This window comes from Narcine bancroftii, chromosome 4 (assembly GCF_036971445.1).
Source record: "Narcine bancroftii isolate sNarBan1 chromosome 4, sNarBan1.hap1, whole genome shotgun sequence".
Classification (NCBI taxonomy): domain Eukaryota; kingdom Metazoa; phylum Chordata; class Chondrichthyes; order Torpediniformes; family Narcinidae; genus Narcine; species Narcine bancroftii.
Window position 1 is genome coordinate 123,018,744 of NC_091472.1, and position 14,525 is coordinate 123,033,268.

The 14,525-nt window shown below is 42.8% G+C and overlaps 1 protein-coding gene and 1 long non-coding RNA gene across 3 annotated transcripts in view; one reads left to right on the forward strand and one right to left on the reverse strand.

Annotated features, from left to right (window-relative positions):
• LOC138761089 (uncharacterized) overlaps positions 1-14,525 on the forward strand; it is a 247,081-nt gene that overhangs the window by 31,981 nt on the left and 200,575 nt on the right. The window lies entirely within an intron of this gene.
• Positions 1-14,525, reverse strand: part of LOC138760233 (seizure 6-like protein) — a 126,413-nt gene that overhangs the window by 11,586 nt on the left and 100,302 nt on the right. Inside the window, exons 13-14 of the mRNA XM_069930565.1 lie at positions 4,967-5,161; positions 742-774 (exon numbers count right to left, since the gene is read on the reverse strand). Of these exons, the coding sequence (XP_069786666.1) occupies positions 742-774; positions 4,967-5,161 (228 nt within the window). The remainder of the gene's footprint in view (positions 1-741; positions 775-4,966; positions 5,162-14,525) is intronic.

A 14,525-nucleotide genomic window follows, 5' to 3' on the forward strand; every position in this document is an offset into this window, starting at 1 on the left:
GATGTTAGAAACAAATTTTTTAAAAGGTGTAAAAAGATGGTGCCAGATCTGCTGATTGCTTCCAGCATTTTCTGATTTCACTTAAAATTTCTACCAGTCGTAGTTTTAAAAATTTTTTATGTATTGGGTCTTCGATTCCTTGATGTGAGCACAGTGGCAATGGTTTAAACACGCGCACAAACAAGTTTGGAGCAGGAGTATGGCCAATTGGCCACTGAATCCTGCTCTTTCACTCTGGCTGCAACCTCAACTCAGCATTCCTGACCACTCCTGCCCCCCCCCCCCCCCATAACCTCTCATCTCCTTGGTTATCAAAAGTCTATCTATCCTTTGATTAAACTATTTAAAAAATCCACAGCTCTTTGAGGAAGAGAATTCCTTAGACAAACACCTGTGAGAGAGAAAAAAATTGCCTCATCCATTTTAAATCAGTGACCCCTTTATTGTTAAATAATAACCCTAGACAGTCCGACATGCTTAATTTCTTCAGCTTCTAATGTAGTGCATCCAAGCTGAGAGTGGTTAATGAGACATTACAGAGACCTCTTCTCTGACCCCAGTGCATGCAGTTACTGTTATCCGTGAACGTGTGGGCAATACGTAGAAAGTTTCTATCTCCATCCCATCCCATCTTGCATTTTCTTAGAACCTCTGCATGTAACATTACATTATTTGCCTGATCATTTCTTGATCCTATTCATTCTCACCAAAATATCAGTTAAAACTCTGCTATCAACTCACCTTCCAATGAGTGCTCGAAACCAAACTGGGCAGCTGAAAACAAAAAAAGAATGAGTGTTGTTTTGAAAATAAAGAAAATACTTGAAGTTGAGTCATGTGAACCTGTACTCATCAGAACAATCGTGCAAAAAGTTGATCAAGCAACAATATCGTGTTGAATAAAATTCTGGCCATAAACTCATGTTTAATTTAAAAATAACCCTGTATAGAGCTAGAGCAAAAAGAAGCTAAACAAAACCTGGAGCTCCTGCAAGCAGATTGTGTTTAACTTCATATTCCAGTGGCTGCAGTCTCCTGTGTGTCTTAAGCTAAAATCAGTCTTGTACCCTGCTAATACCACATAAAGCATCATCATGTCTGTAGCTTTGGGAATTTAACAAACATATTTGAAGATATATGTCAGGGATGGCTGAACAGGTAGAATCCAATCCAGAGTCAGAGGTTCCAGACATTTACTGTAAAACCTGAGCACAAAAGTTCAGTCTGGCACTCCAGTGAGGGAATACTGTAAGAGGAACCATCTTCTGGATGAGACAGGAGGAGGATGTAAGAGATCCAATTGCACTATGATTAAAGCAAAGCAACTCTCCACACTGTCCTCACCAGTATTAATCTCTCCGTCAACATCACTTAAAAGCATCTTATCCAGTAATTAGAATATTGCTGTTTGTTGAAGCTAGTTAATGGCTCTGCAAAAAGTAATTAATTGAAAGTGTTTTGGACAGCAACGTGAAATGCACGCCTTTTAAGATTATGAAAGACAAGTTTCAAGTGCAGTAAATCTTAGCCTGGGCTTTCTTGGAGCCAATTCCTTCAGTCCCACCACCCAATAATTTCCCAGTATTTTAGAATTTACAATGAAATGCCTTGAAACATATGGGAAATGATGCTGCATAATATGGTTGTAGCTTGAAATTCAGAAGTCAAGCAAGAAAGAGGAAAAACACCTCAGGGGTTTCAGGACTACAGTGAAACCTCGTTAGAACGCGATTCGTTAATCCGCGGAATTGCTTATAGCGCGGGTGTCTGTTGAATCCAAACGTTGATTTTAGGATGCCAGACAGTGGCTAACAGCCAAAAACTCAAAAATGGACTTTTACGACAGGTGAGGGGGCGGGGGAGACCGGCAGCGTGAGTCAGGTGGGCGAGGGGGGAGACCAGCAGTGCTAGTTGGGCAGGCGAGGAGACTGGCAGCATGAATAGAAGGGGGTGCGGGTGGATACAGCAGCACAATTCAGGTGGGCTTAAATCTGGCTTTCCGAAATCCGGAAAAATCTGAAATTCGGAACACACTGTCCCCCAAGGGTTTCGGATAAAGGATTATGTACCTGTGTGTGGAGTTTAAAGGTCTTATTATAGGGTTTGAGTCACAGTATTCTGTTTTCCTGCTTCCTGAATCATGACCTATATGCATCTGCTCCATGACTCGGCTGTAACATGGTTTGAAATCTTGGACCCCAACTACCGTGTTCTAACGAGGTTTTACTGTATATCTCAGTCTTTAATATGTTTAGTGGCTGTACCTCTGCAACTTCAAATGTTGCCTTTCAGGTTTATTACAATGAAGCATTTTTAACATCACCATTGCCCTGATTGCAGAAGACAGCTGTCCATTTATTCCCAGCAACCACTCAGCAGGGTGATATTGGGCAAGTGCATCCAAACCATCATTCCCCGGTCTGGTAATTGAGACAAATGGGAACTCTTCAGCCAAATCTGAGATCAGGTACCAATCCTCCAGCCTCCCCCTCCAGCACATTATGCTAGTCTCACTGGGACACATGACAGATCATGAGAGAGCCTTCAGGAGAGCCTTCTCCATCCTCCCCCCTCCCACCCCCCCCCCACATAAAACATTGTGGCATTGGATCTCCTGAGTGGTGACAATGAAATCAAGTGAGTGTGAGACTTTCTGCCCTTGCTACTTATAACCTGTGAAGTTCAACTGAAAATCAGAATATTTCTGTTATGTCAGGAATTTTGAGAGTGGGACAAGTGCTGCAAATCTTTCAGAGCATGCAGTTGAGCACATGCATGGATGGTACAAGTTGCTTTTGATTAATTACACACATATAAATGTTCTGAGGCTCAACCGTGTTGCAAATTATATGTAACATCAATGCTCAATGTAGGTGAATCTCATTAAAGATTGCAGGCAAGAGAATAGGCCGTTGAATTCAGGACATTTTAGAAACAAGAATAGTGATAGGAAATGCAGCTTAAAAGTTAAGATTTTAAACACAAGTGAGGTGAAGGAGTGGCAAATGTACTTGCTAAAAATGGCTCGGATTTAATTTGGATAGAGGTGTAAGGTGTAAGATATAAAACCACAATTTGACAATATTGCATAGTTCTGAGGGAACTTAAGTTGAAGGTTTGAGAGACCAGGAAAAAGACGGAGCACTACCAGGAAAATAATGGCGGTCATTATAAATTGAGTCACCACAGCCGAAAAGTTTGTATTTATCCAAGAGTGCTTCAGGGTTCTGAAGGAGTGCAGCAGGGCAAATGTAACAGACTGCTCAGCACAATGCTAATAGGAGAGAAAAATGTAAGATAACCTTGAAAGAAAATAAATGGGATTTTTGTAAGCCTCTTCAGGTGAAGGATGATGACAATTTGGAATTCACTACCACACAGCTGCTGATATAGAGCTCTTCAGTTTTTTTCATGAGGCACTTAAGCGGAACCTATGCTGAAACATTTTCTGATAATTTAACGCTGCTGGCAGATACTCAAGGGAGCAGTTTTTGGAATATTGTTTATACTTGCAAAATATTATTGGATACCAGTACCATTCCAAGAATCTACAGCACTAGCATGTAAAAATAGAGCAAAACAGAACAAGCTAATCAATGGTTAGACCTTTTATGCTAACAATGCAAGAATAACGAAGAAATCTAAGGGAAAATTATCGAATAGCTAAGGTATCAGAAAGAAGACTCAGACTCTGTACAAGTTGTGGGATAGTTCTTTCCCTATATCCCATAGCTCTACCCAGAGTCCTAGACTGTTACAGGTACTGCTGTTAGCATTTCAGGACATCTTTTCATTGTACTTATGTGTAACTCTCATACTCACGTTGAGTACTGCACTGTACAGCCAGCCTTTTCTTTAATGTTATTGCAAAGATATTAGCTGTGCCCATGATGTAATTAGCAAACTCATGTAATTATTTCCTGTCATGTTCCATTAGCTTACGGTTAAAGCCATTTTTGAGAATAGAACCATTTTGGGTTTTGCTTCTTTCTCTTCCACCCTCCCACCTGTATTCACCCATTAGTCTGTGCTCCCTCCCCTTCACCCCCTCACTCACACCTCTATATTTAGGCATCTGGCTGATTTTCAGCACTCTTGAAGAAGGGCTGAAGCCCCACACATTGACTGCCTTTGACTTACTGTGGATTATGCATGACCTGATGAGTTTCTCCAGCGCTTATTTGCCTCAGCACCTACAGACTTTCTTGTTTACATCCTGGTTGAACCAGCTGTTTGGAAGCTTTTGACTTGGTTTCCCGGTTTGTTACTGCAGGTGTACCTAAAAGCCTGTTTCTTTTGTTGTGGGTTTTCAGACTTGGACGCTGCTTCATTAAATGCCCGTGCACTGAACTCTTGATGCTTGCGCTGTCTCTTGTTGCTCTCATTCTTCCTCCTTCCCCCGTCACAATTGGCAGGTGGGCTATATTTTTCATCCTCCACGATGGTGAACTGGCTTATAAACAGCACAGTTTACACTGGCATCTTGACAATGTGCCGACACACAGCAGAATCTGGAGCAAGACACCATCTCTTGGAGGAACCCAACAAGGCGAGCAGCATCCGTGGGAGAGAAAGAAATTGTCAACATTTCGGACCAGAACCCTCGATGAAGGGCTCCGACCAAAAATCTTGACCATTCTTTTTTCTCCCACTGATGCTGATCATCTGCTGAGTTCCTGCAGCAGATGATGTCTTGAAGAATAATCGTCACGTTGTGAGTGTGGCTAATGAATGGGCACCATGCCAACTTTCTCTCATGGGCACTGTCCAAAGTACAGGCAACATGCCAGTTCAGACTGAACTCTCAGCTCCTTCCCCATTTGTTTGCACTCTGGATATCAATTTTCTGTTACAGCCCCACCCTCCAATCCCCTGCGAAATATAAAGGCATTCCAGGGCTGCGCGGAAGATGGTGAAACCTTTGGGCGCTTGGGAGTGCCCAAGTGGGTGCAGAATTTGGCCTTACCTTTGCATAAAGGCAGTGGGCCACTCCAGTGGGATGGATGAGCAATGATGCATCTGATGGTCACCTCTCCAACCAGCTCAAACCCTTCATAGCACATGAAGGTCAAAGTCTCTCCCGGCAGGTACAGCCGCTTGTACAGAATCTGATAACCATTTTCTGGTAGTCCAGGGTTCTCACATGCTACCGACTCCTCCGCTGAAAGAGAAAATGTAGATGGTTGGAAAAAGAACATTACAGGACACATTTATACAACGGTTTTCAAATCATCCAAGGATATATTTTTGAGCAGAAGAATTATCAGGTGTTCTATTGAAGAATTCACTGACAGCTTGGTTGATAAAATGGCCTCTAGAACAGTGGTTTTCAATCCTTTTTCACCAACAGACTACCTTAAGTATTCTTTTACTGACTGCAGACCACTTCTGATCACCCATAAACCACCAAAGGTCCAAGGACCACAAGCTGAAAAACACTGAATATAGAACTGTAGACCCTTCAGCCCTTCCAGTCTGTGCCAAACTATCATTCTTCCTCAATCTACTGACCTGCACCTGGATCAGATCCCTTCGCACCTCTCCCATCTATGTACCTGTCCAAATTTTTCTTAAATGTCAAAATTGAGCCTGCATTCAACTGGAAGCTCCTCCCACATTCCCACCACTCTCTACATGAAGAAGTTCCTCCTAATGTTCCCCTTTCACCCTTAACCCATGTCCTCTAGTTTTATCTCTCCCAAGTAAAGGGTTTGACTGAAGTTCCAGGAATACGTTCACATTCCACCATGTCAACTAGGAAAATTGCATTTCCGTTATCTTTGTTCATGTTTGGGGCAGTCTGGTTTCACTGGCAAGAGCAGTTTTTTTTAGCACTGTTACTAACTGCAAATATTTATTATTATTATTTTGCATTTACCTGTTATATAATTTTTTTCTCTCTTTTCTCACCTGTTGTGTCCATCTATTTAGGAAGATGCAGCACGTAAGACATTCATTGCATTTGTACATTGTATATATGAATATGATAATAAACTATTCATTTATTTATTGTCTATCTATAAGTGCTCTCGAGAGGCCAGTTATTTTGAATCACAGCAGTCCTTATTTCATACTTCATCCCAATGGAGAGGGAGGCCGTTTATCCCATCAAGTTCCTGCTTGGTGTCAGAGTGTCCCTATCAATCCAATTCTATCGCATGCCTACCAAACCCACTAATTCTTCTAGCAGCCACCTGCACAAAAGGGTTCGTTCACAGAAGCCATTTAGCTACCCACCACCAGCATTGTCTTTGGGAGGTGGGAGGGGAAACTCTGCGCAGATAACACTCAAGGTCTGAAGTGAACCTGGGTCACTGGGGTTCAAGCCACCTGCCAATGGCACAGTGCCACCCTGGATATCTTTAAACCTCCTGCCTCCCTCTCACCTTATATTCTTGTATTTGACATTTTACCATGGGGATAAAGATTCTTGTCTATGCCCTTGCTTATGAGTAATTAGTATTTCTTTCTCTACTCTGTATATTGCTGTTTATGTGACTGTATGGATGTTAGATGTAACCTGTTAGCCTGTTCACAGAATAATCCTTTTCACAGTATAGGTATCATGTGACAAATAGACGTATGAAAACTGACTTTTGACTTATGATCTTGTTAGCTCATATTTGAGCCTAAAGTCTTCACGGAATCAGCTGGAAAGAATGGGCAGGGCAGCAGTCTTATCTCTTCGCTTGTCCCCAAGGAATCACAATCTGCTCTGCCATCTGCAAACACCAGTCATAACTGCAAAGGTAAATCTGAATGACAGGTAGCACTGGGATCACAAGCCCAATGCCATCTGGCTCAGGAAGCCACCTTGTGGACACTGTTTGATGTCTGTTATCTGTTGTTGAGGGGATTGGAATAATAGCCTCTCTTTCTTCTTTTTCCATTAGGTTAAATAATTTCCATTGCTTCTTTAAACAAAGGAGATATGTTCATAATTTAAATGCATTCCTTCATAACAAACATTCTTCTCTGATCGACTGCAATTAAATTATGAACTCATCATCTCTCGATTGAGAATAGACTGGCTGTGTCTAACTGCCACACACTTATACTTACACAAGAGCATTTGGTTCCTGCAGAAGAACACATGGCAATTAAAAAAAACTATAACTTTATGTTCCATAGAGATTTTGGATCATGATGGCATAATTCCATTGATTTCATTTAATTAATTAGACGTACTTCTGGCCCATGAGCCCGAGCCCTGTATGTTTTAAAGGGTGGAAAGAAATTAGAGCACAAAGGGAAAATCCATGCTCTTTGGCTTGGCTTCGCGGACGAAGATTTATGGAGGGGGTAAAAAGTCCACGTCAGCTGCAGGCTCGTTTGTGGCTGACCAGTCCGATGCGGGACAGGCAGACACGATTGCAGCGGTTGCAAGGGAAAATTGGTTGGTTGGGGTTGGGTGTTGGGTTTTTCCTCCTTTGCCTTTTGTCAGTGAGGTGGGCTCTGCGGTCTTCTTCAAAGGAGGCTGCTGCCCGCCAAACTGTGAGGCGCCAAGATGCACGGTTTGAGGCGTTATCAGCCCACTGGCGGTGGTCAATGTGGCAGGCACCAAGAGATTTCTTTAGGCAGTCCTTGTACCTTTTCTTTGGTGCACCTCTGTCACGGTGGCCAGTGGAGAGCTCGCCATATAATACGATCTTGGGAAGGCGATGGTCCTCCATTCTGGAGACGTGACCCATCCAGCGCAGCTGGATCTTCAGCAGCGTGGACTCGATGCTGTCGACCTCTGCCATCTCGAGTACCTCGACGTTAGGGGTGTGAGCGCTCCAATGGATGTTGAGGATGGAGCGGAGACAACGCTGGTGGAAGCGTTCTAGGAGCCGTAGGTGGTGCCGGTAGAGGACTCATGATTCGGAGCCGAACAGGAGTGTGGGTATGACAACGGCTCTGTATACGCTTATCTTTGTGAGGTTTTTCAGTTGGTTGTTTTTCCAGACTCTTTTGTGTAGTCTTCCAAAGGCGCTATTTGCCTTGGCGAGTCTGTTGTCTATCTCATTGTCGATCCTTGCATCTGATGAAATGGTGCAGCCGAGATAGGTAAACTGGTTGACCGTTTTGAGTTTTGTGTGCCCGATGGAGATGTGGGGGGGCTGGTAGTCATGCAGACACGGGGATAATGTACAAACTCCTTACAGACAGTGCTGAATTTGACTCAGGTCACTTGCATTGTAATAGCGTGGTGCTGACTTCTTGCTAACTGTGGCGCCCAAAGAATGATTCTGTGCCTCATTTTCTCTGGTAGATCAACAGAGCCATCAAGCCATGCAACACATCAATGGTTGCTGGAAGTACATCTTAAAAACTGTGATACAATATACAAAAGTGCTGGATAAACACAGCAAGTCATGGAGCATCAATAGGAAGCAAAGGGGAACCAATGTTTCGGGCACGAGCCCTTCGTCAAGGTATGAGGAAAATATAGGCAGGCGTCTGAATAAAAACAAAATCGCTGTGAGCATTGTAATGTCTTCAGAATGCATTGAGATGCAGGACATATATTTCACAAGTAGATCTGATGCAGGGTGGCATTCTATGTACATAATGAGCCTCTGGTTTCAAAATTGTATATTCTGCACTGCATGTAGGGCTGATTCATTCTTTGAGAAGCACAGACACATCATTTAAAATCACAACATAATCACACTGATAAGACACAGAGGAAATAGCTTGAATCATGCAGCTAACCTGACAAAGGGCTCAGGCTCAGAATGTTGGTTACCCTTTACTTCCTATCAATGCTGTGTGACCTGCTGAAATAGAAACACTGCGTTGTGGTCTCCTTCTCGCAATCTCTTAATGTGCAAAGCCTTAAAGCACCAGGAGATGGCAGCAAGACGCTATTCACTGCTACTGGTTGGAAAGTGGTGATTTGATGTCCAGCAACTACATAGAAAGCATCACATTTATATTCAGCAGTGCTAATTCCATGATTGTCCATTTCCAGCTGTTTAGCTTCTTCTTGTTTCTTGATGCATTCCTTTGACGCACATCAAGAGCATTTGTAAAGAAAAGCAGGCTTGCATTCATACAGTACAGGTCATATTCCTGTCAGGATGCCTGGTGTGTGCTCTGCTGCCCATGAGGTTCTTTTGAAGCAATCATTGTTGGGATCATTGAGGCCAATCCTCAACAGTTGTGTGAGAATGAGATGACAATCTGGTTTTGGCATGTGATTTTGAATGATGGAAAAATATTGTCCAGGATACTGGAGAGAACTCCCCACCAAACCCCCCCACCCACCCATGATCTCCCCCACCCTGTCCTCCTTCCTTCCGATCTTTTCTTAGTCCATGAAATGATAGTCTGGATCTCTCTTTAATGTCTCATCTGAAGACCAGCATCCCCAGCCTGGTCTACTCCCACAGTATGGAATTGGATGATTGGCCTCATACTCAAATCTTTTCACTGAACCTAAAGACCTTCCAATTGATCTTCCAAAATCAAACCCTGCTTCTAGATAAAGAGGAAGATAAGGAAAGGTAATGATGTTCATGATAGCTCTGTTTCTGTTATCCTTCAACCTTGCTGCAACATGATTTTGTTACATATTCAATTTCCTAGCATAATACAGCATGTGTGCAATATCCTGCCTCATTCCACTGTCATATTGAGCAGTAACATCTATTGCTCAGCGCCATCGAAGCCTGACAGCTTGGAAATAACATGGTTGAGTCACACAAGAGTCACACAGTGTGGAATGGGTCCTTCGGCTCAAGTCGTCTGTGCTGACCGAGTTACTATTTTGGACTAATCCCGTTTGCCTGGATTCGTTCCAAATCCTTCAAAACATTTCCTCTCCAATACATCAGTCCAAATATCTTTTGAATGTCAGAAACATGCCCACTTCTAAAGCTTCCTCTGAGAGCTCTCTCCAGATACGGACCACTCTCTGAATGAAAAAAAATATCCCTTTGGTCTCCCCTCTCACCTTAAACCTATGCCCTCTAATTCTAGAATTGTCTACCCTGGGAAAATTTACTGTGAGCACTGAATTTATCCATGCCTCTCATTATTTTATAAAGCCCTCTCAAGTCTCCCCTCTGCCTCCTATTCTCAAAGGAATGAAGATCCAGCCAAAATGACCTCCCGACAACTCAAGTCCTCCATTCCTTTTAATTTCTGTTTTTTTGAGATTGAGGCTTGAGTGGGGCATTAACCCCATTGGAGACCTTATTAGCCCAATGACTAGCTTTGAGTTGTGGTTTCTGTCCAATTATCACACTGATATTTGTGTAGAAGCTTGCTCTGCCCAAATCGACTGTCTGGTTTTTATCCCAACGTCAGCAACGCCACTTGGGAAGACTTTTGTTGGCTAGCATACACTTGGGAACATGCTGAGGCAATAAAAAGTACAATCTCCATTCAAGTCTTCCAAATGACTTGATGTGAGAGAGCCAATAGCCATTTCACACCACACACACTGCAGCTGCCTACATCTTGATGCCATCTGTCTCATTTTGATTGGAACCTTGGTTTGTGACCAACGGCACACTAATTCAATGCACTGAATTACTTATCCTTGCAAAAGTTTCATAATTGGATCACATATTAATAATTGTAGACTGAAATATGAAGTGTGACAATTTATGTGCTATATTTGAATAAACGTCTCAAAGATTTATGAATGCTCTCTCTGGGGAAATTATTAACACAGTGGTCTGTTTGTTGATACATTGTTGCTGCAACTTGTGTACGGCCCTCTCCCATGGGGAATGTGAATCTCTTGGTTAGTTTTCTTTTTGTGCTGTTAGGCATGCTTGATACGATGTGTGCAGCCAATCTGTCTGACATCATTTGGGAGTCCACCTATAAAAATGGACAGGTCGCAAACCATCAAAGCAAACAATGCGTTTGCTTCCCCACAGAGCAAAAGCAAAAGCAGTGAGGGGCAAACAAAAAAACACAATTGTTAAAGAGATGCTGAATGGTGCAAATCTGCAGGTCCTTGCTCCTGGTCAGATACTAGAAGTAGTTCCACAGTCTTGGACATCCCCAAGTAAATACTTTAGACTGTGGTAAGGTTACCTGTTGTTGGAAGTGGCATTTCTACCCCACATAGGTTATCAACATTACTCAATGTTATTTATAAATGTTGTTATCTATCTGTGACATCATCTACCCATGGCATGGAAGCACCATCTTCCTGTCACAGTGCTCAACCTCACACAGTTCCTAGTGACAATGAAACATCTCATTAATATTAATCACCATATGAATTATCATTAATGAAGTAATATTCAAACATTTGTACCTGAACATTACCTTGAAGATCCCTTAATTCATACCTTCTCTTTCCAATGCGCAGTTCAGCTCCCTGTCTCCTCGGAGACCATGTTGGATGGCCTGGCAGTTGACATTGTTTCCCTCAATGAATAGTTCTGAGGTTAATATTAACTATGCAACTAGCTTCGGACTTTCACAGGGAGAATCTACATCCAATAATCACATGCAAGTTTTTGTATAGAAAGGTTCTTGTCTGATTTTTCACTCTGTCATTTCACAGATGGCAACTTTAGACAGCAGACAGTTCCATGTTTTACTGGGCCAAATGTATGATTCCAGCCTCATTTCTCAAATTACAACACAAGAGGAGGATATGTGGTTCATTAAGTTCAAGCCATTTTGTAGAGATCCCCTCAATGATATTGCCTGATATTATCTGTAGCATATTCTCACATGTCCATCAACTTCATCCTCTTCTTCTACCACCTACCCATACTGGGGGGTGATTCACACTAACCAATTAAGATTTAACATTCAAGATTCTTTTATTGTCACGTAATAAAAAGGAAAATGAAATGTTACATGAATTTTTCTTTAGTCTGACGTAAGGCATACAGTCTTATGTACAGTCAGTATGACTCAGAAACAATGTCTCCTCCTCACTGACAGTCAACACAGGATACGTGCTTAGCCCACTGATCGTCAGCAAAATCATAGACAGTAAAGAGGAAGCGTACAGGAGAGAGATAGATCAGCTCGTTGAGTGGTGTCACACCAACAACACTGCACTCAATGTTAGCAAATCCAAGGAGCTGATTGTAGACTTCAGGAAGGGGACATCAGGAGAACACAAACCAGTCCTCATCGAGGGAGTCAGCAGTGGGAAGGGTTAAGAACTTCAAGTTTCTGGGTGTCAACATCTCTGAAGATCTGTCCTGGGGCCCCCATGTCAATGCAGTCATGAAGAAGGCTCATCAGTGGCTATAATTCTTGAGGAGTTTGAGCAGATTTGGTATGTCACCAAAGTCTCTTGTAAATTTCTACAGGTGTACTGTGGAGTGTATTCTGACTGGTTGGATCACAGTCTAGTATGGAGGTGCCAGGAAAAAAAAAACTACAGAGCTGTGAACTCAGTCAGGCTCATCATGAGCATCATTCTTCATTCCATTAGGATATCTACAAGAAGCAGTGTCTCAAGAAAGCAGATTCTGTCATCAAGGACCCTCACCACCCAGGCCATGCCCTCTTCACAATGTTACCATCATGAAGGAGGCACAGGAGCCTGAAGATGAACAAATATCAGAATCACAGATACTACCTCATTTTCTCTTAGTTGTGCATAAATTTATTTATTTTTTAAAATGTCATTTATAGCAATATTGCTGCCACAAAAAAAAACTAATTTTGTGACATGTTTCTGACAATAAATTCTGATTCTGATGCATTCTGTTTTTGAGTTCCCATTAGTATTGCCCAGCGCCCTTTATAGTAAGGAAAGAGAAGCAAATGGGAGTCCCTTCAGGGTCACTGATTGTGTGTGGATTCATCTCCAGTGCTCCTACATCCCCTGTTCTGTCCTTTGGCAATCCAAGCTGCAGATCCAAACCTCTGATATGATTAGGAAGGCTTCAAGGCCCTTTGGGAGCCCTTCTTGCCCTCAGCACCCTCTTGATTTCCATTTCAGATACCTGGTTTCCCAGAGCCAGTCTCCAGCAGCCCATGTCCTGTGTAGGCCCTTTGACTGCAAGTTGTCAACAGCCCACAGCCTGTGTGGGTTCTTCAGCTGCTGAGCCCCTTGCTCACTGTCATGTAGGGTAGTGTACTTGCTTCTTCTTCTCAATTTGGGGTGTTTCTCCCATTTCTGGTGCCCTGCGCTGGTTCATTGTTCCCATGGAGTCTGCGACCCCTCAAGACTACCAGTGCAGGTGCCACCATGTTGGGAACAGATCCCACAGTTATAGGATTTTAGATAAAACACCATCAGGTCATTTAAAGCCGTAGGTCAGCAGTAGGACCGGCGGTTGGACCTTGCAGAGCAACTCTGTGCCTCCGCTCCCCGTTCTCCTAGGTCTACACCAGCAGCAGCCCTGCCATTACAGCAGCATCTCCCAAACTCTGGGATGCAGGTGGAAACAGGTGCTCTCAAGGAGAAGCCATTGTGTCCCAAAAAAAAACAACAGTGGAGCTCTGGATCTGGAGGCAACTGCTCTAACTGCCGAGCATTTCATGTGGATTTAAATTCTCCAGGGTGCTGTGCTGAGATTTTATCCTACCTCTCCAGTTCATCGTTTACTAATCCAGGGACAGAGCTACCAAGCCAGTGATGAAGTACTGTAAAATCAGCTTCTCTCTTGGAGAAAAACGTTGTAAGGGGTATCTTGTAGGCGATTAATGGGCTACTTTTATTTGAGGCAGGGTTAGGAATTCAATGGAAAGCGGGAAAAGAGTAATATTACCTTGATGAAGGACTCAAGCCCGGAACATTGGTTTTGAATCTATATCCTTGCTATATATAGTACAGTTCAACCTGCTGAGTTTCTCCAGCATTGTGTTTTTCATACAATCCTTTCTTGTGGAACATGAAACCTAATAACAAAGTGGCTGTGTTGAATTTTCACATTGTTATCAGTTCTCTGATGCAGTTTTTGGAAACTCAATTATAGAACCTTGCAGTGGCATTTTAAGCAGAATTTTTCTTTGGATTGCAGTTTCTCAGGAGGAAAGATGTTTAAAAGTTAAAGCTTTCTGTGTTGAGAAGGCTATTTTGCTGAAGGGTGCTGGCTTTCCATTTATATAGAGTCTTTGATGTTGAAAGCCCAAAGCACTTCAGTCAAAATAATAAGGGCTGCATGCTACAGAGGAAGATATGAGCGTGGACTGGGAGGATTTTAAGGAATGTCTTAAAGGAAAGGAATGATCAAGTGCCAATGGTCAGGGTGATGGAGCACAAGCCCCTCAACAGAAGAACAATTACATTCAGGGAAGACAGAATTGAAAGAGTGCAGCTGTCCTGGAGGTTGGTAGGGCTGGGGGAGAAGAGTGCAGGGAGTTAAACAAGAAAGTCTGCAGATGCTGGGGGCGAGTGCAATGTGCAAACATGCCAGAGAATCTCAGCAAGCCATCCACAAGAAGTAAAGAGTTACCAACGTTTTGTGCCTGGGCCCTTCATCTGGTAGCAGAGTGCAGGGAGAGATGTGACCATGGTAGAATCTGACAGCCAATATAGAAACTGAAACTTTAAAATGAATGTGTTACTTACCAAGGATGCAATGAATCTCAACAAGCACAGG